The following is a 26,727-nucleotide window of genomic DNA, read 5'->3' on the forward strand; positions in this document are numbered from 1 at the left end:
GAGTGGTTAGAGCAAAGTTCTTCAGAATAGATCTTCAATCAAAATGTGGCTCTATATATGCAGAAAGAAGAAAATAGCTAGGAGGAGAGCACACTTGGACAATTTAAAGGCATATAATAAAAATTCCAAAAAGTAGTCAGTTTTTCATTGAGGTCATTCATCAATACCTTCAAACCATATTCATGGCTGCAAATTATTAGGATATTTAAAAATTACTCTTTTATTCTCTCCTACCCACATTTCAGAAATTACAAAAACCAAAACCAAAACCCATCTGGATCCCTAGAATTACATCCTTTCTTAAATACTGGTTAGTGAAATTGGACATCAGCATGCCCTTTCATTGAACAATCTCAAAAAGGCAGAGAAGAGTGTAGGACAGCGGATGCCTAGCCCTTCAAGGCAATAAAGATCTTTCAGGGCATCATTTTGTCACTGTCAACCTCTTAAATTTTTATTTTTTTATTTTTTGGTATTGCCATATTAGCATTTATTGCTTTCTGATTTCTCCTATAAGCACTTTGCTTTCTGAAAAACTGAAGATAAATTTAGAATTTTAGAAATGAAATGAAGATGTGGATTCTGAGCTTTGCAAAACTATACTAGCATATTTCAAACCATAAGTATATATTTTAAATATATGAATATAAATTTTATTCATTAGATTAAAAATGGGCTCTAAAATATTACGAATTCATTCTCCTTCTAATACACTCAAAGTTAAAGTGAGATAAGAGAAAAAATACGATAGAAGCATGAGCGCGTGGCGGTTTAGTGAGCAGGCAGCAGGGCACTAGTGGAGAGCAGTTTATTGGTTTCTCATCAATAAGTGAAGTGAAGTCTCTTCCTCTTGGGCAGTTGGCACTGTGGCTACAGCTGCATACCTTTGGTCGTATCAGATATGCTATTTAACAAGGCACACATCATATCTCCCTCTAAGTGGTGAGGGTTGAGTATATGTGCTGGCCTCTGAGTCTTCTTAAATTGATTCTCTAGCTCCAGAAAACCTTGATCTCCTGAGAGGATGGTGAAAGGAATCTGCTTGGGCAGTTGTTCATCCAGACGGCCAGCCTAAGTTGGAAAAAATGGCACAAGTTGATAAAGATCAGCATCTGAGCTTCCAGTCAAGTTACAGCTATTTCAGAATGAACACATACCTAGAAACGTGTATTTAGCTTGTTCCCTTGCTCCCACCAAAGTATGATATAAAGATCTCGTTCATAAATGAAATATACCATGTTTAATCAAATATAAAATGCTGTCAATTATAAGATAAGCTCTTTTATATGCCACTAAGAAAGAAAAAAAAAGCCAAAAAGAATATAACAGGAGGCCCCCACATAAAGGTGGAACACTAACAGGGCTACGCGCTCAACCTCCCACCAAAGTATGATATAAAGATCTCGTTCATAAATGAAATATACCATATTTAATCAAATATAAAATGCTGTCAATTATAAGATAAGCTCTTTTATATGCCACTAAGAAAGAAAGAAAGAGAAAGCCAAAAAGAATATAACAGGAGGCCCCCACATAAAGGTGGAACACTAACAGGGCTACGCGCTCAACCTGAGGGTAAATAAAAAATGAATCTGCCATAGAGAAAAGGTAAGCAAAGTAATTTGCATAACTCAATCTTAGAACTGGCTAGATGGAAAAAGAAACTATCTGTGGTTTAAAACATAAGCAGCAGTCAACAAGTTTGCAGAGTATCAGTGTGACACAGAAACCCTTAAGCAGAGAATTTAATTTAAACTGGGTCTCAGGTGGGTTGTTTCTCCAGGTGACTAGCAGAGACAGAAGCAAATGCAAATTCCATCTGGGTCAACAGTGACTGCTATGGTGCCCCCCCATTTCAGAGATGTTAAAATGTGAAAGTGCCTCACGCATCAAGGAGTGTCATCTCCTGATAATTTATTCTAGAAATAGCTGAGGGTGCACTATGAGTAGCTGAGAGTCTGCTGGAACTGGGGATGAAGCAGTAAACACATGCTATGGACTCCTGCCCTCAACAGTCATAAGTAGAACCTGATGCAAAAGGTTTTATACAAAAAGCACAACACTGAAAAGGAATCTACAGTGTCATTATGATTCAAGAGGGGAAAAAATCCAAATGCACGTTTGATTTTGAATAAAACAATGACTCACATGCATACATATGGCAAAATCAGCAGCATCTTTTCTTTTACTACAGCGAGGATGAAGGAAGAAGCACCCAATCTTGTTTAGGTAATTATAGATCTTACAGTTGACGGGAGGCTTCCAGTTGGTGTTTCCTCCTATTATGTTTAGAAAAGGCATAAATGATGAGTCAAACAAGAGAAAAAGAACAGAACACTGGATACAACTGAAAACTCTGTAAGGAAAAACAAATACTAGAAAAAAATGTTTCTAGAGGAAAAGTACCAGATTAGAAGGCAGAACAAGGCAGTTCTCGTGCAGGTAACACCAGGTTGTTGCTTAAATCTTGGGGAAGTAGACCGACTTCCCCAAATCTGCCTATTAATCTGAAAACTCACAGGGATGTTAAGCAGAATCAAAAGTAAAGTGCATGAAAATTCTTTGACTGCTGTTGTTCTATATGAATGTACGCATTAGTGGTTTTTTACAAATATGTCAAGGCTGCTCAGTGAATAAAAATGATGTGCAATCAGGAAAGCTGGACTTACTAAGAGGTTGTACTGACTACCTTATCCAGGTCAGCATGTTTCTATCTTAAATCCTAATCGTCTTCTTTATATGCTGCTTGCTGTCAAACATGGCATGCACACCTTGTTTCACTGCACTTTGCTTTACTGTGCTTTGCAGATACTGTGTTTTTTACAAACTGAAGGTTGGTGGCAACCTTGCATTGAGGGAGATCATCGATGTCATTTTTCCAACAGCATTTGTTAACTTTGTGTCACATTTCGTTAATATTCGCAATATTTCAAACTTTTCCATCATTATTTTATTTGTTATGGTGATCTTTGATGTTACTATTGTAATTGTTTGGGGGTGCCATGAACCATGCCCATACAAGAAGGCAAACTTAACTGATAAATGTTGTGTGTGTTCTGACTGCCACACCGACTGGCCCTTCCCCCGTCTTCTCCCCTCCCTTCCTGCCTCCCTTTTCCCCGAGACACAATATTGAAATTAGGTCAATTAATAACCCTACAATGGCCTCTAAATGTCCAAGTGAGAGGAAGAGTCTCACATTTTTTAAAATCAAAAGCTAGCAATGATTAAGCTTAGTGAGGAAGGCATGTCAAAAGCCAAGACAGGCTGAAAGCTAGGCCTCTTGCACCACAAAGTTACCCAAGCTGTGAATGCAAAGGAAAAGTTCTTGAACGAAATTAAAAGTGCTACTGCAGTGAACAAATGAATGACAAGAAAGTGAAACAACATTATTGCTGATATGGAGAAAGTCTGAGTCTCTGCATAGAAAATCAAATGACCACAATATTCCCTTAAGCCAAAGCCCAATCCAGAGCCTGGCCCTAACTGCCTTCAATTCTATGAAGACTGAGAGAGGTGACGAAGCTGCAGAAGCAAAGTCTGAAGCTAGCAGAGGTTGGTTCATGAGGTTTAAGGAAAGAAGCCGTCCCCATAACATTAAAGTGTAAGGTGAACCAGCAAGTGCTGATGTAGAAGCTGCAGCAAGTCATCCAGAAGATAAGTCCTAAGATAATTCATGAAGGTGGCTGCACTAAACAAAAGATTTTCAGTGTAGGCAAAACAGCCTTCTATTGCAAGAAGATGCCATCTAGCAGTTTCACAGATAGAAGTCAATGCCTGGCTTCAATGTTTCAAAGGACAGGCTGACTCTCTTGTTAGGGGCTAATGCAGCTGGTGACTTTAACTTGAATACAACGCTCGTTTACCATTCTGAAAATCCTAGGGCCCTTAAGAATTAAGCTAGGACTTCCCTGGTGGTGCAGTGGTTAAGAATCCGCCTACCAACGCAGGGGACACGGGTTCAATCCCTGGTCCGGAAGATCCCACATGCTGCAGAGCAACTAAGCCCGTGAGCCACAACTACTGAGCCTGTGCTCTAGAGCCCGCGAGCCACAACTACTGAGCTCTCATGCCACAACTACTGAAGCCCGTGCGCCTAGAGCCCGTGCTCTGCAACAAGAGAAGTCACTGTAATGAAAAGCCCATGCACTGCAACGAAGAGTACCCCTGCTCACCACAACTAGAGAAAGCCCGCACGCAGCAACAAAGACCCAATGCAGCCAAAAATAAATAAATAAATTTATTTTTAAAAAAAGAAAGAAAAAGAATTAAGCTAAATTGACCCTGCTTATGCTCTACAAATGTAAGAACAAAGCCTGGATGACAGCAATATGGTTTCTTGAATATTTTAAGCCCACTTTTGAGACCTACTGCTCAGAAGAATCCTTTCAAAATATTACTGCTCATTGACAATGCACTTGGTCACCCAAGAGCTCTGATGCAGATGTACAATGAGATTCATTTTGTTTTTATGTCTCCTAATGTAATATTCATTCTGTAGCCCATGGATCAAGGAGCAATTTTGACTTTCAAGTCTTATTATTTAAGAAATAAATTTCGTAAGGCTACAGCTGCCATAGGTAGTGATTCCTCTGATGGATCTGGGCAAACTAAATTGAAAACCTTCTAGAAAGGATTCACCATTCCTTTCATGACTGGGAAGATGTGAAGAAAGCAAAATATCAACATCCACAGGAGTCTGGAAGAAGTTGATTCCAACCCTCATGGATGACTTTGAGGGGTCAAGAATTCAGTAGACAAAGGAACTGCAAATGTGGTGGAAACAGCAAGAGAACTAGAATTAGAACTGGAGTCTGAAGATGTGACTGAATTGCTGCAATCTCAGGATAAAACTTGAATGGGTGAGGAGTTGCTTCTTATGGATGAGCCAAAAGAAAGTGGTTTCTTGAGAAGGAACGCACTCCTGGTGAAGATGCTGTGAAGATTGTTGAAATGACAACAAAGGATTTCGAATATTACATAAGCTTAGCTGATAACACAGGAGCAGGGTTTCAGAAGACTGACTCCAATTCTGAAAGAAGTTCTACTGTGGGTAAAATGCTATCAAACACCATTGCATGCTACAGAGAAATCGTTCATGAAAGGAAGAGTCAACCAATGCTACAAACTTCATTGTTGCCTTATTTTAAGAAACTGCCGCAGCCACCCCAGCCTTCAACAACCCCCAGGCTGATCAGTCAGCAGCCATCAGCATGGAGGCAAGACCCTCCCCTAGCAGAAAAATTACGACTCACTGAAGGCTCAGGTGGTTAGCATTTTTTTAGCAATAGGGTTTTTTTTTTTTGGCTGCATTGGGTTTTCGTTGCTGCCTGCGGGCTTTCTCCGGCTGTGGTGAGCGGGGGCCACTCTTTGTTGCAGTGTGCGGGCTTCTCATTGCAGTGGATTCTCTTGTTGCAGAGCATGAGCTCTAGGCGCAGGCTTCAGTAGCTGTGGCACTCGGGCTCAATAGTTGTGGCTCGCGGGCTCTAGAGCGTAGGCTCAGTAGTTGTGGCACATGGGCTTAATTGCTCCACGGCATATAGGATCTTCCTGGACCAGGGCTCAAACCCATGTTCCCTGCATTGGCAGGCGGATTCTTAACCACTGTGCCACTAGGCAAGTCCCAAGGTATGTTTTAATTAAGACTTCTTTTAGACATAATGTTGTTGCTCACTTAATAGACCACAGTATAGTATAAACATAACTTTTATATGCACTGGGAAACCAAAAAATTCATGTGACTTGCAGTGGTCTAGAACTGAACCAGCAGTATCTCCTAGGGATGCCCGTACATCAGAGGCTCACTGTACTAAGCCTCAGTTAATCAAAGAGGAGTCTCTCTCCCAGGTTTGGTCAATGGTTTGTAAAGAGATTTAGACTACGGCCATACCACCCTGAATGCACCCGATCTCATCTGATCTCGGAAGCTAAGCAGGGCTGGGCCTGGTTAGTACCTGGAAGGGAGATTTATGTGAAGATGCACATTTATGAACGGTAAGGATGAAGTGAAGAGGCAGTTATGTTGAAAACACACTAGTCCTGTAGTCATGAGGCCCCAGTTTGAAAGCTAACTCTACTATTTATTATTTTTGTACTTTGTGAAAAATAAACTTCTCAGCCTTCTTCCTTATATTTTAAAGGGTGAAAATTATAACAATCAGTAAGCATGCATTAGTACCAAGTACAGTATCTGGCGCATTGTAGATACTGAATAAAGGCTCTTTCAATCTGTATCTAAAGATCCACAAACTGTGGGTCACCAGGTAGAGCGAATATTTACCTCAGAGAAATGTAAAGAGAAAAATATTCTAGCAGAGTAACTATAATGCAAAGTGACAAAATTCCAATTATGTTCCTATCTTCTATTCAGGAAGGTTCAAAAGGAGTCCTTTTAAAGCAAATCACATTCTAAGGGGGGAAAAAAAGGGAGGTTGTCTCAAATGTGTTCCTTATTAACCATACCTTGAAAGCCCCAAATAAATGTTCCTTGGTTAAGAGTCCCTGGTAGATGACCAAAAAAGTTGGACCAGTTATCAAAGTCTACAAAGACTATGTGAGTCATGGTTCGCAGGTAATCCAAATCTGGGAGCTCAACAACCTCTTCATCTGAGAAGAGAGAAACATCAACATGAATTTGATAAGAATTAGCTAAAAACTTTTTAATTTGTCAACTTAATATTAATCTTGCATGTTATTTACTTCTATCTAAACCATGTCATGAAATCCAAACCTGTATGTGACATAATATATTTATATCAGATAAGAAGTATTTTGAATATTTCAGAAATGATTATCCTTTCAACAAATATGTACCATTGATCCTGGCTTTCTTTAAAAGTCACTTATAAAAGAAAGTTTTTAAAAAATTAGTATACTGGAAGATATGGAAGACCAAGTTTTAAGGCTAAATAACTAAAAACTCGCACCATCCATCAAAATAAACTTTCAGGGTTACTTGCTAAGAACTTTCTCGCCGCCAGGAGTTTGTTCTTTTCCTAATGTAGACTGATTCATCAGCAGCCCTCTGGCTCTGTGCTCACACACCTGAAAGCAGACACGAGACAGCCCACAAGAGGCTCCTGTGGCTCGTGCAGAACAGGGCCCGGTGCTCCTCGCGCCAAGGACACCTCTTCCTCAGTCAACTCAGGGCCTCTCACCTCCCACCATCTGCAACTCTTGTCCTCCCTCCTCTTCCCCTCCCTCCTCTTCTCTTCTTTCATACCTTTCACTTTGACAGGGCCTTACAGTTTCGAGTGGTAGCAATGCAAGTCTTAAATGTTTATATTATTTTTAAAATGGATAGCTTCTACTCCACCTACTAGAGACTCCCTCAGAAAAAGACTGCCATCTTCCCATTTCCAAACCACCCATCTTCTTATCTGTCTTCTTAAAATACTAATAGATACAACAATGACCTCCTATCAGACACAGACCAACACAAATCCCCCAAAAGCAATCACAAGAGCAAAAGGAAAACAACAGAACATAAAATAGTGTGACCACGGTTTCACTGTTTGACATCGAGTTGAATGGATCAATAGTATGTTATTTAATCATTTCTCACATAAAACATACCGTGGCTAAAGGCAATGTTGAGATCTACATGTGCTACAAACTCAGTAATTCATAAACATATTTTATGAACCAAAATACTCACATATTTCATTTTTTCCACTCGACATTGTATAACTTATGAAGAGTTAATCTTTAAAAGAATATACACTTAAAATTATACTCTAAAGAAAACAATTTACTTCTAAACAAAATGAAAACACTGCACTCTTCTAGACTTCCTTAATCTTATCAAAGAAGAAGGGAAGCCTAGAGTAAGCACAGACAAGGGGATCCATCCATACCTCAGTTTTCTGCCTGGTTTCTTGCTACCACTTAACAACTCGACTTCTAATTGCTATTTTAACTCTAAGTAAAAGCTTTGCTTCCGAAGACGGTAACAAAAATATACAAATTCTCAAGTGACCTTTAAAACTTCTCATACTTATAGAATAAGGTCAAAATAGAAATAAAAAGAATTCACCTGATTTATCTTTTTATTGAACTTAAATCTAAATGACAGTAACGTGCAGGATAACTTTCAAATCTGACTTTCAGAAGGACCATCTATTTCCCTCATCTTTCAAAATTCCCATGTCTTTTGGAAAAGAAAAGAAAATGTTACCTAAAGTACCTATTATTTAGCGTAACAGATATTCCTTGTGCCCTTAGGTTGAGAGAGTGGCTGCCTGAAGCAGCGGGAATACAGATTCCTCCCGGTAAAGTGCACGCCACGTATCAGCCCATCAAGTCCTGGCTTCAACACTGGCTCCCTAGGAGCAAAGAGGGTGGCTACACATGCACGTGTTTCTAAGCGGAAATGGGAAACGTGTACGGACGTCAGGGTTGTGGAGCCGTACCTGTACTCTGACAGCTCACGTCAGTCTCGGCTCCTCTCTCCAGGTCTGAAGTCTGTGGACAGCTTGCTGCCTGTCTCAGCTTTCTCTCTGCGCGGGAGGAACTGGCAGCAAACGTGTACGGGCTCGTCTGCTCAGGCCCAAAGCAGGCCACGCTGGGCTCCCGCAGGAAGCAGTGTTTCCTGTGGAAGTGCTGCTGCGCGCTCTCGGGATCCTGGAAGGCTCTGGTGCAGGTGCCGCACTTGATCAGGCACCGCGGCGTGCCCTCTGCGCCCTCCGGCTCCGCGTGCACCTGGCGCACGTGTGCCAGCATGTCATCCGTGGCCTGCGCCGTGGCCGAGCACACGCCACAGCGGAACCACAGGCGGCCCTGGCCCAGGAGAGTCTGCAGACAGCGAGCGTGGTCCTCCCTTCTGTTGACTTTGCAGAGGTAGCTCTCCCGGCAGCCGCACGTGAGTAGGTTACCGGTCTCCATAACTGGAAAATCACTCTCGGTTTTAATGGAAGTTTCCGTTTTTTCTGACACAAATACATAGTCTATGCTGTGGTGCTCCTTATAATGACTCAGAAACGCTTCTTCCACATTAAAGATCAGATCACAAAGGCCACAGAAATACTTCATCTTTATTTCGTTGTCATGCTCATCTTGGCAATGTCGATACAGTGTTTCCATCTTGTGAAAAGTCTTTTTGCAATGGGCGCAGCTATACCTATGAAACTGGTGACTTGCTAAAGACATGCAGTGTTGTTTCACACATTCTTGGGAGTCAAACATATCTTCACAAATTCGGCATTGCCATTTACCGCTTGGAGGACTGGTTGCTGGGGAATGATCAAGAATAGTAATAGTCGAAAAAGGATTATCAGCAGTCAGATCATTCACCAACGTTGTAGAGGATGACGGCAAAGTGTCACCTTCTACCTCATCTGTCTCATAAAAATACCTGTGTCCATTATGAAACTCAGTCACATGGGCCATTATAGCCTCTTTCCTTGCCAACTCCTTTTTGCATGTCCGACACCAGAAAAGAAAGTTATTTAAATGTGCCCCTCCATGAACGCGGCTCATATGTAAACGGATGACTCCTGAATCTTCACACACCTTCCCACAGACCACACACTTATAACACATCGTGTTTGCTGAGAAAACGTGCTTTTCTACTGCATCTTCACTTGGGAAGCGTTGCTGGCATTCACAAAACCAGGTTTTAACAAGTGACTTTTCCTTCTGAACACAAACCATACCCCCATGGCTTTTATCTCCTAAATTAATCTTCTTTTTTGGAACAGTGCTGCAATCTTCTGAGCTAGATTCTCGAACGGACATATTTCTTTTAAGTGATGAAAATTTTGACTTATCTTGCAACAGGTGCAAGTCAGAAGGGGGTTTGTTCCCTTCACTGCTGTGGCAATAAAGTAAGACTGATTCTTCCATTGAGTTAATGACTCGGACTTTGTGTCCTGAGTTCCGCTTGTGATTCCGGGTACTGGTTTCATCCACAAAGACACGGTTGCAATGTGGACAATAACCTCTCAGTAGGAATTTCTCTGCCACCTGAGCAATGCTCTTCTCAGCTAGAGCTACAGGACCAGCGTTTCGACAACGAACTCTAAATTGGACAAAAAAATAAACTCATAAGTATTTTCTAAATATGGTATCTCTGCTTTTTATTGTAGGAATTATAAAGTAATCAATGTATACACAAGCACTAAAAATTGTTTTTCAATAATGTTGCAGGGCTTCCCTGGTGGCACAGTGGTTAAGAATCCACCTGCCAATGCAGGGGACACGGGTTCAAGCCCTGGTCCAGGAAGATCCCACATGCCGCGGAGAACTAAGCCCTTGCACCACAACTATTGAGCCTGCGCTCTAGAGCCCGCGTGCCACAACTACTGAAGCCTGCGTGCCTAGAGCCCATGCTCTGCAACAGGAGAAGCCACGACAATGAGAAGCCTGTGCACCTCAATGAAGAGTAGCCCCCGCTTGCGGCAACTAGAGAAAGCCTGCGTGCAGCAACGAAGACCCAACAGAGCCAAAAATAAATAAAATAAATTTTAAAAAATAAAGTTGCAGATGATATAATAATATTCTATCTACCTGACCATTACCTACACTTATCTGTTTCTAATCCATATACCAAAGGGTAAAACTAGAATCAAAAATTTTTTTAAAAATTCAGACAAATTTTAGACAAGTACAAACTATATCAAATGCACTGATAGGAACGTCATGAGACAAGCAAGTAATTAACTTCTCTGTGGTAATTAAACAATACAGAGGAGCACTACAGTGAGACTCTCAACAACCCTGTACCTATTCTTTAAGAATGAACTGATTTTACGTTAGGAAAATGCCATGCCCATGGTTGCTTTTATACTAAAGAAAGTGTCCAACATCATTGTTCATTAGGGAAATCCAGATTAAAACCACAGTGAGACTCTCAAAAGGACAACTAAAATGAAATAGACTGGCAACAGCAAACCTTGGCAAGGATGTGGAGGAAATGGAACTCTCACACCTGGCTGGTAGGAATGTGTACCAGTGCAAACACTTTGGGAAAATGTCTAGTAGTGTCTTATAAAATTAAATACACATACTCTTTGATCCCGCAATTCCACTCCTAGATATTCATCCAAGAGAAATGAAACCTATGTCTATAAAAGGCTTGTATAAAATGTACATAGCAGCTTTATTCACACTAGCTAAAAACTGTCCATCAACATAAGAATGAATAAACAAATTGTGCTGTATTCATACAAGAGAATACTTCTCACAAATAAAAAGGAACAATGTACTAAACAATATGGATGAATCTTACAGATATTATGACAAACACAAAAGAGTGCATACTCTATATGATTCCATTTACATAAAGTCCTAGAGGAGATAAAACCAACGTAAGGTGGAAAAAGTATCAGAATAGACTGCCTGAGGGTGAGAGGGTGGGAAGTGACCAGGAAGGGAACAATGGAACTTTCCATGGAGAGGTAACATAGGATGGTAAAAGTGTGGGTTAACAGATGTATCCAGTAGTCAAAATCATAAAGGTTAAGATTTGTATACTTCAATAAATCGAAATTGTATCTCAGAAACAAAGAACTGTAAAAAATAATTAAGGGTAGTAAGGAGCATACAGATATATAAATAAAAGAAGAATGGCAGTGTTGATAATTATTAAAACTGGGTGACAGGTAAATGGAGGTTCATTATACTATTCAGCTGACTTTCATACAGTTGAAATTTTCCATTAAAAAAATTAGGAATAAAAATAAAGGGCAGAACCAGGATTTGAACTCATAAAATATAAGTCAGAACCAGGACTGTTAACATCAATAATTATACTGAGTGTATACAGAGTGATTATACTCCACTGCCTCTGTTTTTTGAGAACATATTTTACTTGAAGGTTTGTGAAAACAACTGTTCTACTTAAACAAATGCAATTGTATCATTTAGTAGTGTGATACAATTTTAATGCATTTTAAAGAAATAATGGGGGAAAAAAGACCTAAGAGACACAGCATCTAAATGTAAAGTACAGACTTTGAATTATGATTCCAACAAACCAAATGTAAAAAACATCATGAAGTAATCGGAGAAATTTGATAACTGACTAGGTGTTTGATGATATTTAAAAAAATAGTTTTTTAAAGTGTGATAATGGTATTAGTTATTTTTCTTTAAAAAAAAGAGTGCTTATCATTCAGAGATATATATTGAAGTATTTACAGATAAAATGACAAGATTTGCTTCAAAATAAGAACTTCTGGGGATGAGAGTATAAATAAAACACGACTGTCATGTGTTGATAACTACTGAAGCCTCGTGAAAGGTACACTGGGGTTCATTATACGATTCTCCTTACTTTTGTATAGTGCTTGATAATTTCCATTGTAAAGACAAAAAAAGCATACTTTATTGTTTGACAAATTTGGCCTTTCACTGACATGTAATTTTTCACTTGTTTGTGATACTTTCCATGCTGGTTGACTCAAAGCCAAGGTTCTATCATAACCCTCTCCTCCTCCAGGCACAACCCTCAACAGCACATGCAGAACTTAGAACTGTTAGCTTGTTTTATGTTCACAGCAACATCAATATATCCACTTTTCTCACACCTCTCACTTCTTTCATTATGCTAAGTTTGGGTAATGTCCAGGCAAATATACACTCTCATATTGGAAGGAGAGAAACATGGAATAGAAAAGTATTTGTTGAGTCCTCTGGCTGTTGTGGAGCTTATTGGGCGGGAATCTTACAGCCCAAGACTAGCCCCTTACAAACCTGAAATGGGCAGTGAGCTCCATGTGGGAACGCAGTGTCTGGTGGCAGGCCACACACTTAACTTGAAATGGAACATCTTTGCACAGAGAGATCAGAAGTTTCTTTGCAAAAGATGGAAATGATATTGGCTGTGCCATTCCCTTGTCATCTGAAAGACAAAATGAACTATGACTTGCAAAGATCTGAGTAGAGTGACCCGGCCTTCCTCCCCTTTGCCTTTCTCAACATCAGGTGACGTAAGTAAAAGAAGATGGTTATTTATGTGATAAAAATCTAAGAGAAGTCGTTTTCTAGCCTCAATTAAGTGCAGTGGATGCTGAACTCATGCTCAAGTTAAAATCTGAATCTTAAATGCAGAGAAATACCCAACTTCCCAATGGATATATACAAAAACATTATCCTGCATAAATGTTTTCTTCCCAAGTTTCTTTTCATTCCTCAAAGTAAACCTTACTCTTAGGTGCAAATAAATAATGAGAATCTTTTTTGAAAAATAAAAAATGAGATAAAAACCTTTTGCTTTCATGGTTCTCAAAACTAATGTGAAGATAAGTTACCTCAAGAATTATCTGAGAAGTATGGTAAATCAGCAAAGGTTAAAGTAGTTTAATAATTTTCAGCGGAAGAGAGTATTAACATACCACCCAGTTTAAAACTCTGATGGAAATGATTCTTTCCAGACATATGCTTCAAACACTCATCCTTGCTGCTAAAAAGAAGGAAGCAATTTGGACACGCAAAACACTGAATAATCTGAGGAAGAAGGTTGTTTTTATGTCCATCATCTGCAGCTTCCTAAAATATAAGGCAAAGCTTTATTATAGACAACTAAAATCAATATTCAATTTCTTAAATCAACTTTCAAAATTTCCTATTTATTTGGAATATTTTGTATCAGTTTTTAACATGAAAACTTTTCTTCCCTGAGTGTGAACTGTGGATTTTTTTGTCATAAATGAGGTCCCATATATGAAATTTTAAATTATTTCCTTAAAAACAAATTATTACCATCTTTCTATGACAATAAACATACATTTGCTTTCTATACATTTTTCTTTTTATATATACATCTATATGCAATATTATATAAATGCATAAATGTTTTCATATCACATATACTTTTTCTTATGTTTTGCTTTGTTCACTCTACTCTGCAATATAACCTATGTTTACAAATACGTATTCTTCTATAAATTTCTCCATACAAAAATAAATACACAGAGGGAATTGCCATTGTTTTATCAAATATTGTCATCTTACAGATTCTTCTGCCTCTTAGTTTTCTTATTCCACAATAACTAATGGAAATCCCTAAAAATCAACTGGTGTCGCTCTAATTTATTCTTCTTAATGGCTACAAACTACTCCATGGTGTGATGTGGATCTACTGAGATTTAGTCAACTATTCATTTCCAGGCTTTTTTTATTTTTGCCACTGTAAACAATGGTTTTGTAAATATTGTTGACTATATATCCTCATTAAATAGTGCTTTTCTCTCATTACCAAGATTGGCCGCATTGGGTTAAAAGGTTCATTATTTGAATATTAAAAGATATTGTGTAACTGCTCCTCAAAAAGGCTCTACAAATTCCGATTCCCTAGCACTGAGTGAGCCTGGCACAATAGCTATTACAGATCTTATTGTCATGTCTGCAGTCTTACAGATGTGTGTTATGTTAATTTGCCTTTCCTGTCTACTAGTGAGTGTGAGCATTTATTCATACAATTCTGTGCATTGCTTATTCCATTCCAGCCTCATGTTTTGATTGTTTTTGCTTTTTCCCCTCTGGTCAACTTGTATCCATTCTCTGTTATCAAAACTAACTCTGTCTCATCCTCTATTTTTCAAATATTCTTCATCAAACATCTATTAATTTAGTATATGGTCACCTTAAAATTCTGATACAAACAGGTATGTCTTTTCTAGGGTCCAGGTTTCCAAACTTGGCTAAGAGTCTCCTCTATCCCCAAATTGGAAATATTTTTAAGTGTATATTTATATGTATATGTATAACTGTATGTGTGCTGTGTATAAATATAATGTAACTTCTTGTTAATGGTCTTTAGAATAATAGCCTTAAAAGTTGCATTGTGTCTTCTTAAATTTACTATCATTAACATTAGGGATATCAAAATAGTTTGTGTAGTTGCTTATGAAATGCAACAGGAGGAGTGATAGGAAATTTACATTTATACTGAGTATATGTCAAGCACCACCTTACAGTTCAAATGTGCTTTTCCACTTAATCCTTACAATAACCCCGTGAAGTACTATTTTCATTATTTACAAATAAGAAAACTTAAGTTTACATAAGTCAACAAAATTATCACTCCCCTCCAAGTTGTACCCTCAGAAGAGACAAAGCTACCATTCACACCCAGCTTTATAGCTGTGGTGGTAAATCCTGTGCTCTTTCCACTACTCCTCACCCTATTTTATTTTGGTGACAGCCATGCAGAAGATAACACCCAGTATGACACTTTGCATTCCAATTAGAAGGTTCCAAATAAGAGCACTAAAAGCATTTACTACCAACCAATTTGTACAAATGACCCCTACCTGAAGAACTCTAATAAGCTTTAGTTCAACTGTGAGTTATAAGTGGATTCAAAATAAGCTTGTTTAAACTGTTTGCTCAATAGAACAAAAACTGTGATTCTACATAAAATTTTATTGGAATATACCTATTGCAAAAGTATAGCATATTTGCAAATAACTTCTACAAACCAGGGGAAGGAATGGGAAATAGGGTATCTGGGAAGTACTCAATTCCTTTTTACCATTATATTTCCAGTTATATTAAATCAAAACACACCATACAAATATGTATACATTAAAAAAAGTATAACCATAATAAGATACCACTTCATAGGTACCCACTAGGATGGCTATTTTAAAAGACAGATAATAAGTGTTGGCAAGGATGTGAAGAAACTGGAACATTGTTGGTGGGAAAGTAAGCTGGTACACTGTGATGGGTAACAATTTGGCAGTTCTTCAAAAACTTAAAGATGATAACCATGTGGCCCAACAATTAACTCATTAGAGAAGTGAAAAAGTATGACCACACGAAGACTTGTACATTTGTTTATATCAGCATTATTCACAACAGTCAAAAAGTGAAAACAACCCAAGTGTCCACCAACTGAACTGATAAACAGAAAGTGGCATATGTCCATACAATGGAATATTACTTGGCAATAAAAAGGATGAAGTACTGACATATGTCACAACATGGATAAGCCTTGAAAACATCATGGTAAGTGAAAGAATCTTGTCACAGAAGGCCACATATTGTAGGATTCCATTTAATGAAATGTCTGGAAAAGGCAAAAACCACAGAGACAGAAAGTAGTGTACTAGTTGCCTCAGGCTGGGGAGGGGGAAGAGTCACCTTCAATGACAGAATGGCCCTAGGAACAGAATGAGAGAGAGTTGTAATGCCCACCGAGACCGACAAGTGACAATGAGGCACCCTGGGGCTTACGATACATCCCCCACCATCCCCACCGGCACCAAAAGGGAGAAAAGCAGGAAGTTACGCAGTGACAGACCCACTGGACAGTCTTTTTTTTTTTTGGTCATCCTGCGAGGCATGTGTGATCTGACTAGGGATTGAACCCATGCCCCCTGCAGTGGAAGCACGGAGTCTTAACCGCTGGACCACAAGGGAAGTCCCTGGATAGCTTGAATGTCAGAAAACACTAGACACTTGCTACTCAAAGTATGACTCAAAGACCAGCAGCACTGCCATCACCTAGAAGCTTGTTAGAAATCTTGAATCTAAGGCCCCACATCAGATCTACTGAGTCAGAACCTGCATTTTAACAAGATTCCCAAGTGATTTGTGTGCACTTTGAAGTTTGAGAGGCATGAGTCTAGACAGAAGAAACTGGAGATAAAAAGAAAACGGAAGGGCAGCAAGGCAAACAATGCAAATTGTGGACAGTTTCACAATTTCATTGAAGAACGTCATCTTTATGAAACAGAATTCACAGGCATGCAATCTTCTAGCGACCTCTTCTGGCTCATTTAAGATACGTAATGACTGGTTCCTTCCGAGTCCTTGTGACAGACACGCCAAAGAATAAGCAATAGGAGCTTTTATTAAAAACTATATGTCAGGCCATAAGTGCTTTATATTGTATTATGTTTTCTCTCAACAATCTTGTATGTAAGTATAACAATTCCACTTTAGAGATGAAGAACCAAGCTCACAGATGTGCTGTAACTTGGTGAGAACACATAGCTAATAAAAGTAACTGGAATCCAGGTCTGTCTGACACCAAAGCCTTTGCTCTGTTTTACCAGATTGCTTCCCAGAAGGCTGAATATCATAAATTTACTTCCCAGAGAGACGGCAAAAGGGAGGGCAAAACAGCATAGGATGAGTGATTCCCAGAAAAAAAAGGAAACAAATTAATGAAATTTGGGAAAACACAAATGAGAGTATTAATTAATTTTAAGGTTAAAATATCTATTCAGATTTACTGAAGAAAAAAGATGAATATGCTTACAGCATGGAATAGAAAAACTGCCCTGAAAGAACTCCAGTTCTGAAAAAGGTGGAATACTAGTGACCCACTGCAAACACTAAAAAACTATGGAATGTAGTTGCACCCTTTTCCTTTCTCTCCCCAAACCTGTGTCAGGGCACTAGACAGCCCTATCATTTCTTTCTTTAATGTGTCTTTTGGATCCACTTTAAGGTCTTTATTTTAAATGTCATTACCTAAGTAAACTCTTTTCTCATCTCAAAGCTAAGTTACTGCTGAAGTCACCTAAACTGGTCTCCTTGTCCACATCTTTGAATCCACCCTGAACACTGGTGCCATTCTAATACCACCCATCTCTTTGGTGTCCCTAAAAAAGGAGAAGGAATTTGGTTCTAGAATTTAAAGTCCCTCTAGCTCTGAAGATATAACAATTATTTTCATCATGTCACGTCCTGTGATAGTGCCAGTATCTTGCCAATATCAAGTTTAAATTTTGTGCCTTTATAGTCAAGTTACTATTGTACTTGTGTTGGGAGTCCCCAGGTCCATCCCCAGGCTTGGTGGTTGGCTAGGACTCACAGGACTTGGTGTACAGTTGTACTCATGACTATGATTTATTACAGCAAAAGGATACAAAGGGGGAAAAGCACACTGGGCAAGGTCCAGAGGAAACCAGGTGTAAGATTCCAAGGGTCCTCTCCCAGCGGAGACACACAGACACACCTAATTTCCACAAGGAAATTAGGTGTTCGGCATAAACCACACTGTCTGCACCAACAGTTCACACACAAAGGGCCACTCATCAGAGATTCATAGGGACCCGCCAAATCTAAGTTCCTAGACAACAGCCCAGTGCCAACCTTGCAAGCAAGTCCATCTAAGGACAGAAGTCTCAGGCCTGCTATGTCACCTGCTCTCTGCACTCTACCTATTCCCATATTTGCTACTCTGTGTAGGCTCTTGTTCAAACCTTCCTGTGATTACACCACTTGTCCTTTCCATCTATCCAAACCCAAGCCTGGAGGACCACTTCTCCTCTGCAGTGCTCTGTCAGCTTCTTCTGCTACTCCTCTCCCCTTCCCCTGAACTCCTATTTCACCTAATGATGTACCATTGCAGCTTATTCATTCTAGAGCACATGGATTCCTCTCGTACTACGGTGACTCATCAGGGTTGAACAAGACACAGGCTCCCCAAAACTAATGACTAAGTATACAACGAACTCAGCGTTAATAGGCGCATCTATCCTGGGAACACTCTCCAGCACCAGAACAGGGGTCAGTCAACCACAGAACTCAACCAGAGACACCTGGGAGTGCAAGTCTTCATTTTCTGTGTGAACCTCTACAGAATCCAAGTTACTACCCACATGAATTTTCAAGTATAGGGCTAGAGATTAGCAAATTCTGAAAACATGGTTTAAAGAAAAACCCTAGTTCTCTCTGGACATTAGCATTTTACTACTTCAAAACCTAATATTTACTCAGCAAATACATCATGTATGGATCTCACAGGTTTCTAGCTACAAGGATATTTAATGTGTTATTGTTTTTAATAACAGAAAAATGTAAACAATTAATACATCTAATAGGAAATTAAATGAACTATAATATATTCATACAGAATGCCATTCATTGATTTTAAATGTACATACTGATTCAACATATATTTAAACATTTATGTTTACAACACACTGCTTTTCTTAATTACGAAAAAATTTACATACTTTATCCTATGTAAAAATATTTACATAGGAAGAAAAAGCAGAAATATATACATAAAAATGTTAACAATGCTTATCTCTATAAGTGAAATTAAGAGCGATTTCTTAAAAGAAAGAAAAATACCATATGATATCACTTATATGTGGAATCCAAAATACAACAGAAATTAACACATCTACAAAACAGAAACAGAATCACAGACACAGACAGTAGACTTGTGGTTGCCAAGGGGGAGGGGAAATGGAGGAGGAAAGGACTGGGAGTTTGGGGTTAGCAGAGGCAAACTATTATATATAGAATGGATAAACAACAAGGTCCTATTGTATAGCACAGGGAACTATATTCAGTATCCTATGATAAACCACAATGGAAAAGAATATAAAAAAGAATGTATATTTATGTATAACTAAATCACTTTGCTGTACAGCAGAAATTAACACAACATTGTAAATCAACTATACTTCAATAAATTTTTTTAAAAAGTAATTTCTTATTTTCCTTTTGTTAGTATTTTAAAATTTTTCCACAGTGAACATATTGCACAATTAACATTTTGTAATTTTAACTAGTGAGATATCTAATATCAAGTGTGGGAAACACTTATTACAGAGTTCTTCATTACATTGAATTTGCTAATATCATGAATCAATCTTATATCCCTTGAGATTTAACACTTAATGTGGGTGTTAAATACCAGCCTTTTAAATACCAGATCTATTTCTTAATACCAGCATTAATAAAGGAATCATTATTTACTACGTGGCTCCAACAATTCAACCAGCAGTGAACGGCAGCACACTTAAGAATAATGTTCTGGTTATCATGTGACTAACTCACAGAACATCTTGAACAAAGTAAGTTATTTTCATAGAGCAACTCCATAAAAATGATATTCTTTAAGACTGCTGGCTTTCAGCTATCAGGGTTACCTGCCCATGATAACTTAATGTTCCAAGTAATTTTATTCCCCATAGACAATCATAATTTTGATCTTTATGTGCATCACTGTTGAATGCAACCTTAAGAACAGCAAGAAAACACCTATATCCCATTCCACGGTTCTCCAGAAAAAGAATACCTACTCTTAGCTTAGGATATGCTCTTACCTTAGCAAAAAGGTGATCCCTATATTGTTGTTGAGTAACAAAATTTTTATAACATACTACACAAGCAAAAGAACTGATGAAAGGTCCATGCAGTGTAATTGTTGGATCACATGGAGAGTGATCAAACCTACTCAGCAAAAGAGAGGTAACATTAGAAAATCTGACATTCTAGGGGCAGAACTATGTTGCTTCATTTGTTAAGCTAGACACACACACACATTCAGGACTTTACACTTTTTCTACTGAAATATTAAGGTTCTTTATATTCAAGAAATATCAAGTGGTTCCCATATGCCATGCAATCTCTTCAAACAGTGACCAACAGCTTTATGTTTCATAAAAGTACTCAAGATCCAATAAAATGGATTTAAGCATGTCTTGCCAAACTGGTAAACTTCCAGTTTGAAAACTGTACAGCCATCACCTGTTCCTTCCTGCTTTATTTACCATAAAACTCACAAATAATTGTAAATGAACCACTGGAATAATAATCTCATGCCAAGATTTCTGGCTCACACCTATTTCCTAAAAATGGCTTTTAATCCTTTTAAAATGTCATTTTAACCATTTAACAAATTTGTGTCATTTAAAACTGCCTCAGAGACTTTTTAAAAATACTTAGAATACAGTTATCTGTAGAATGCTGAAGCCCCTCCAGAAGGCTCTAAGAGTAAGGTAAGGCGTAAGTAGGGTGAGACATCTGGAAAAGAGAAGGCTTAGAGCTCCAAACTCTCAATTCCCATCTTTAAACTATGAGAAGGGGAGACTGAAGATAAGACTATTTAATGCTTTTAATATTGCCTTCCCTTGATATTTACTTTCTCAAGCTCTACTATTCAAAAATTCAGTAAATTAATAAAATGGATTTCATAAATAGAATATTTATTGTTAACTTTGGTACATTTGGTTTGCCTTTAGCATTTATTTTGTAATGCCATACTAGCTTTCTTTAGGCTAGCCCAAATATCTGTTAAGTGCTTTGTGTCTCTTCAAATTTACTAAATGCTGGATTTTCTAATGGACTGCATTTCTCTAAAACTGATCCAAATGCATATCAATGCAAAAAGTCTGGTCAGAATTTTATGAGACATATTAGGATTGAATATCACTAAAATAATCTGATTTCAAGCATTCTAGGAAGGCTAAGAAATGTACATTAGAAAAAATTATATCATAATAGCACAGAACAATGAGTTTGGAATATAAAGCTATAATCACAATGGCAGAGGTGCATCACGCTTTCATTTCATCTTCAGCATCCACTATTCTGAATATCACACTTACCTTTTCAAATGTCCTAAGAGAAGGTGCCCATTATCGAACTGCTTGTTACAGTGCATTACGGGACATGAAATTGGCTTCCCAGACACTCGTATTTGGCCTCCTCTTCGGAACGAACCTTTTGTTCCAGAATTAATTTTGCCTGTTTTGAGTCCTGCATCATTGGAATATAAATTCTTAAGTTTCTATTTCAGATACTTGTCCTTTGGACTGGTAATCAGAATCATGAAAAAACAATGAAAAACATGTGCAGCATCAACTGGGTGATCCTACTTGTAATTAGGTGTTTACAAACTTTCTTATAAAAGGTACAACAACCTACAAGTAAATAGCTATTTGGGACAAGGGAAGCCGTTAACATCCCCAAGTAACATTATCTGAGGAAAAAAACAGTTCCCTTAAGTTCAACAGCCAGGAAACATCAAAGATGGAATATATTAGAAAACCAGTTGCTCTACAGAACCCCTATTCCTGCCTCCCTTCTTTTCATTTATGCAAGTTGGCAAAGATTTTTTCTTCTAATTCTTATTTTCTCTTTTAACTATCTTAAACACATCGTAAGGTTTAGTTATATTATAGAGGATCTGGGTTCTATGAACATTATGTCAAACAATGCAACTGGGAGGGTGGGAAGGAGTGAAGAGGACAGAGAGACAAGGAGAATGCCTTAATTATCCCTTTATCCTGGTCCATTCTTCATCCCTTTTCTTTCTTTATAATCTTGGTCTTAACAGTCACATAACTTTCTAGACTTAGCCAAATTTTCTTCCCAGGCAAACTCCCAATACATGTTACACAATGAAAAATTTAGAGTTATGCTGTATAAACAAAGAATTGTAAAAACTGCCAGGAGGATTCTAATATATACTCTAGATAGTTTGGTTATTATCTTTTACTATTATTTCTTATAAATTGTTTCACTCAAATACCTTAAATATTTCATACAACAAAAAGCTGCGTATTTATCTTTATGGCAATTTCTACGAAGCCCCTAAGCATTTAACTAGAATAAATGTTATTCCTTTAACATCATCTAGTTAAGATCCCCAAATGGTTATATATGTTGAAAGTTTCCATGCTTTTCTGCTGTTAATGGGGGAAATGCCTCTATTAAATGCTGCCAAAATGCTTATAAATGTGTTCTACCAATAAACAACGACTAACATAGCATTAATCATATTAAAAGAGGCATTAACAACAATATACTTTTTTATCTTTAATTTTTTAATGCAGTCAGAATTATAATAATTTTTATTTCCTGTCCATCCACATTCCAGGTGTTGCCTATTAAAACCTTTATTTAGCCAAACAGAGGTTCTGGATAAAAATCAAAGTGGAGAAAACAAGCCAGAAAGAAAATAAGCTTTATCTATGGAAAGGCAAAATACAGAGAGATTTAAACAGCTCTTTCCCTTAAATAGTACAGTGTTGTTTTTAAATTACTAAGTAATCAAATGTGTGGAAACTGGCCTAACTATAAAAGTCTATAAAAGATGGATTTCCAGTTTGAGTAATTATAAAGTATTCAAACTACTTCTAATCAAAGAACTGAATTATAATGGTTGGATACTTTGGAACAGATTGAACAAGTCCCTTAATGCTATTGAGAAGCAGAATCTCCCTTTTTATAATTGACGAGAACAATGCCATCTCTATTCTCCCCAGCTCTCCTCTCCTCAAAGATCTCAGCATTCTCTGAAGCCCATGTATGGAACTGCACCACACCAAGTATAGCCCAATGCTAAGGCAGCTGTGCTAGCAAAAGACCCCAGACTTCAGTGTTACGGAGTGGCAGGGACCAAGTAAAAAGATAAAACCATCACATAAAAAGAGCATAACTAAAGACCTTAACTCAAGGCACAAGCTTATCAGCCACCAATGAACCAGATGTCACCTGAAGTGATATACTGATACAATATCACATCTTGCAAAGAATCCTAAAGACACAGCTAAGTGACTCATTAGTTCCCAGAAATATATAAACAGATGCTCATGAATTCAATTTACAATGAATTAAAATATTCTGACAATCTGGAGGCCAGGGATTAGGCCTAAAGGGACATATTACTGGCCCAGCAATCATTCTAGACAAGACTTGTAAGTGTTAGATTCACATGAGATGAACGATTTTTACAAGAGATCTTGTAGATTGAGCCTTGTAGTTCTAGCCCATTTTCCTACCAAAATCACATAGGAATCTTCCCAAATCTACAGATGCCCTAGAATTATCTCTAGTGGTGAGGCCCAGATACGTGTATTTAAGACTCCCAGGTGATTCTGATGCAGCTAAGGACCATAATTTCTAAGTATTTTTTCTAAAGTAGGTCTGGAATGCCAAACAATTCTTTTCTTTAGTTGAATGACAGTCACATTTGGTACCCGAGTTCTAGGCTTCTTTTCTGTGTTCATATGCAAATCCTACAGCCCACTCTTGTATAATATTCAACCAACACTTATTGGACATCTCTATGCTGAGCCTTCTTTTTAGGCACTGACACTAAAACGGATTAATAAGCCTTAGTCTCTGTCCCCACGGAGCATATAAATCTGGTAAAATTATCAATGCAACATAACAGGGTAGAAACTATTTGAGAGAAATGAATAAAGCACTGTGGGATCAAAGACAGCTGAACAACCAAACTTATGCCGACTAAATAAACCTAGCAACCTCTAGTATTGAATGTTATCTGTAGGGCTAACCCCACAGGCAATTAAGAAGAAAAAAAGAGGAAAGGGTATTTAAAAAGGAGGATGGGGCAAGGTGGGAGTTTGCCAGGCACAAACACATTGGGAGATAAGAAGAAAATACAGTTTCAGGGAGTGGCCAGGTGTTAAAATATCTACAAATTATTGGAATTATTTTAAAAGTTGCAATTTGATTCTATTCAAAGAAAAGCCCTCTGAAAACTACAGAATAAGATACCTAGGTTCAAAGTTGAGCACTGCATACATAGATATTTCTAAGACTTTTTGTAATTAAACTTTCTGCTGGATTGAATCCACAGCTAAGGTTTCTGTGGATATCCCAAGCCTTTAAGGGCTCAGTGGGTCTTCTACAAGACAAGCTAGAAAAGTTGCCATGGTGGCTCTTAAAAATTCTACCAAATTATCTGGTAGGAGGAAAACACTGCACAGTGACTCTTCCAAGAATTTCAGGTCTGCAAAGAGTTAGCAATGAAGAAGCTACCCACTGCTTTTGATAAGCCTCCCACATGGACATTTCCTTAACAAAATATCTACACAGGCTGCACTGACAAATAAAAAAGTAAATGCTAATCCTTTCCATCTCAGCTTAAATTCCACTTCCTTAGAGAAGCCTGACCTCAAGTAACCTGTTACACGCCCTCCCATAGAGGGTAATAACTAGAAGACATATGAATGAATAAATGATCAGCTCAAGGATTACTTATACTCAAAATATACTTTTGCCAAAGTAGGAAGACAATTGGTAAAGTAGGTCTTCTGTTAAGTATTACTGAACTAAATTTCAATACTTTATGTACTTATTAGCAACTGAATAAAACAGACACAATGTTTTAAGGCTTTAGGGAAGCTTGGTAATCTTATGTTCCACTCTGATCTCTAAAGAATACCTACCTGGCATTTTTAACCATTGGTCCACACACAGTCTCGCTGCTTCTGTATCAGAATGTCCTCGAATAAATTCCAATTCTTGTAACCCATGAGCATGTTGAAAATCTACTTTTTCCTAAAGATATTAAGAAAAAACTCAATTAACCTATGGTTACTAATCCGGTTTCCTTAAGAAAATGATTTTGTCACAACAGCGATCAGAAAATATTGATTATCCTTTATTCCTGTAACTCCACACCTAGAACTCTATCTTAAAGAGGTAAGTCAAACCAAAGGTTCATGCTCTAAGATGTTGATCCCAATGTCATCTACATTTGCACAAAGTTTGCAACAAATTAATCTCCAACAATAGGGTACATTTAAGTAAATTATGGTGTGTACATTTCATGAAAGTCATTAGAAACACTAACAAAACTTTTTCATTGAAGCAGAAATATACTTTTGATATCAAGTGGGTCACCAAATAGTATTAAACAAATAAGGCCAAATATAAACAAAGATTATTTCAAGCTATATGTAACTCTATCTGCAGAGAGGGAAAAGGCAGAAAATAAATATGATGAACGTCAATGGCTATCTCTGGAATGGAAATATGAATGATTATTTTCATCTTTAACCTTTTATACATTTTCCTTCAAATTTTCCATATATAGTCTTAAGTATACAGAAGCCTATTAAATATTTGTTCAGTGAATAGTATAAGAGCAGACACACATTAGTACTTAAAATGTGCCAGCATAAAGCATCTATTGCATCTAGATCAAAGGCTGGCAAACTTTTTCCATAAAAGACCACAGTGTAAATATTTTAGGCTTTGCAGCCCATACAGTCTCTTTTGCAACTACTCAACTCTGCTGCTGCAGCATGAAAGCAGCCATAGATAATATGTAAACAAATGGGCATGGCTATGTTCCAATAAAATTTTATTTATAAAAACAGGCAGTGGGCCAGTGCCAACCACTAAACTAGATGCTTTAGACTGTTACAGTCTCTAAATCTTTCTAGTTACGTTATTAATAAAGCTATTTGCATACTCTAATCATGCTGTATTTAACAAGTAACACTTATTAACCACTTACCACGTGCCAGGCATTGTCTAAAAGCATCTTAGATCTAATTCTCACAATAACTCTATGAGATTGGTACTATTATTGTTCCCATTTTATGATGGGAAAACTGAGGCACATGAAGGTCAAATAAATTGCACAAGGATAAATAACAATGCCAGGATTTAAACTCTCGTTCTCCAACCTGATTCTAGAATCCATTCACTTAACCAGTACAGTAAGTCCCCTACACACGAACCTTCAAGATGAGAGCTTTCAAAGATACGAATGTGTGTTTGCATGTCCAGTCAAGTAAGTTAGTTCACATGTCTGGCGTACATTGTCACATGTGTGCATACTCTACAACTGGTTGTGATTTTGTGTACTTTACTGTACAGTATTGTATAGAGTACGGTAGTACAGTATCTATATTTCAAGCCCAGGATCTCCTCCAGTCAGTAACTCTTCTTGCCTGTTCACTCGATGCCAGCCCCTGTATGCCAGCTGTTGTACTTTTCAAGGTGCTGTACTGTAAGATTTTAAATGTTTTCTTTATATTTTGTGTGTGTTTGTTTCTTACATATTATTTGTGTGAAAAGTATTATAAACCTATTACAGTACAGTACTATATAGCCGATTGTGTTAGTTGGGTATGTAGGCTAACTTTGTTGGACTTACAAACAAATTGGACTTATGAACACGCTCTCAGAATGGAACTCATTAATAAGTAGGGGACTTACTGTACAACATACTGTGTCTCAAAAAGGTTGTTAAAAAGAAATCAC

At 37.8% G+C, this 26,727-nt stretch overlaps 1 protein-coding gene across 1 annotated transcript in view; it reads right to left on the reverse strand.

The window, feature by feature from the left end:
• ZNF451 (zinc finger protein 451) overlaps positions 1–26,727 on the reverse strand; it is an 85,164-nt gene that overhangs the window by 22,447 nt on the left and 35,990 nt on the right. The window contains exons 5-13 of the mRNA XM_030841020.2: positions 24,900–25,011; positions 21,306–21,456; positions 20,022–20,148; positions 13,335–13,488; positions 12,694–12,841; positions 8,412–10,018; positions 6,463–6,606; positions 2,149–2,279; positions 885–1,071 (exon numbers count right to left, since the gene is read on the reverse strand). Of these exons, the coding sequence (XP_030696880.1) occupies positions 885–1,071; positions 2,149–2,279; positions 6,463–6,606; positions 8,412–10,018; positions 12,694–12,841; positions 13,335–13,488; positions 20,022–20,148; positions 21,306–21,456; positions 24,900–25,011 (2,761 nt within the window). The remainder of the gene's footprint in view (positions 1–884; positions 1,072–2,148; positions 2,280–6,462; positions 6,607–8,411; positions 10,019–12,693; positions 12,842–13,334; positions 13,489–20,021; positions 20,149–21,305; positions 21,457–24,899; positions 25,012–26,727) is intronic.

Source organism: Globicephala melas, chromosome 11 (genome assembly GCF_963455315.2).
Source record: "Globicephala melas chromosome 11, mGloMel1.2, whole genome shotgun sequence".
Classification (NCBI taxonomy): domain Eukaryota; kingdom Metazoa; phylum Chordata; class Mammalia; order Artiodactyla; family Delphinidae; genus Globicephala; species Globicephala melas.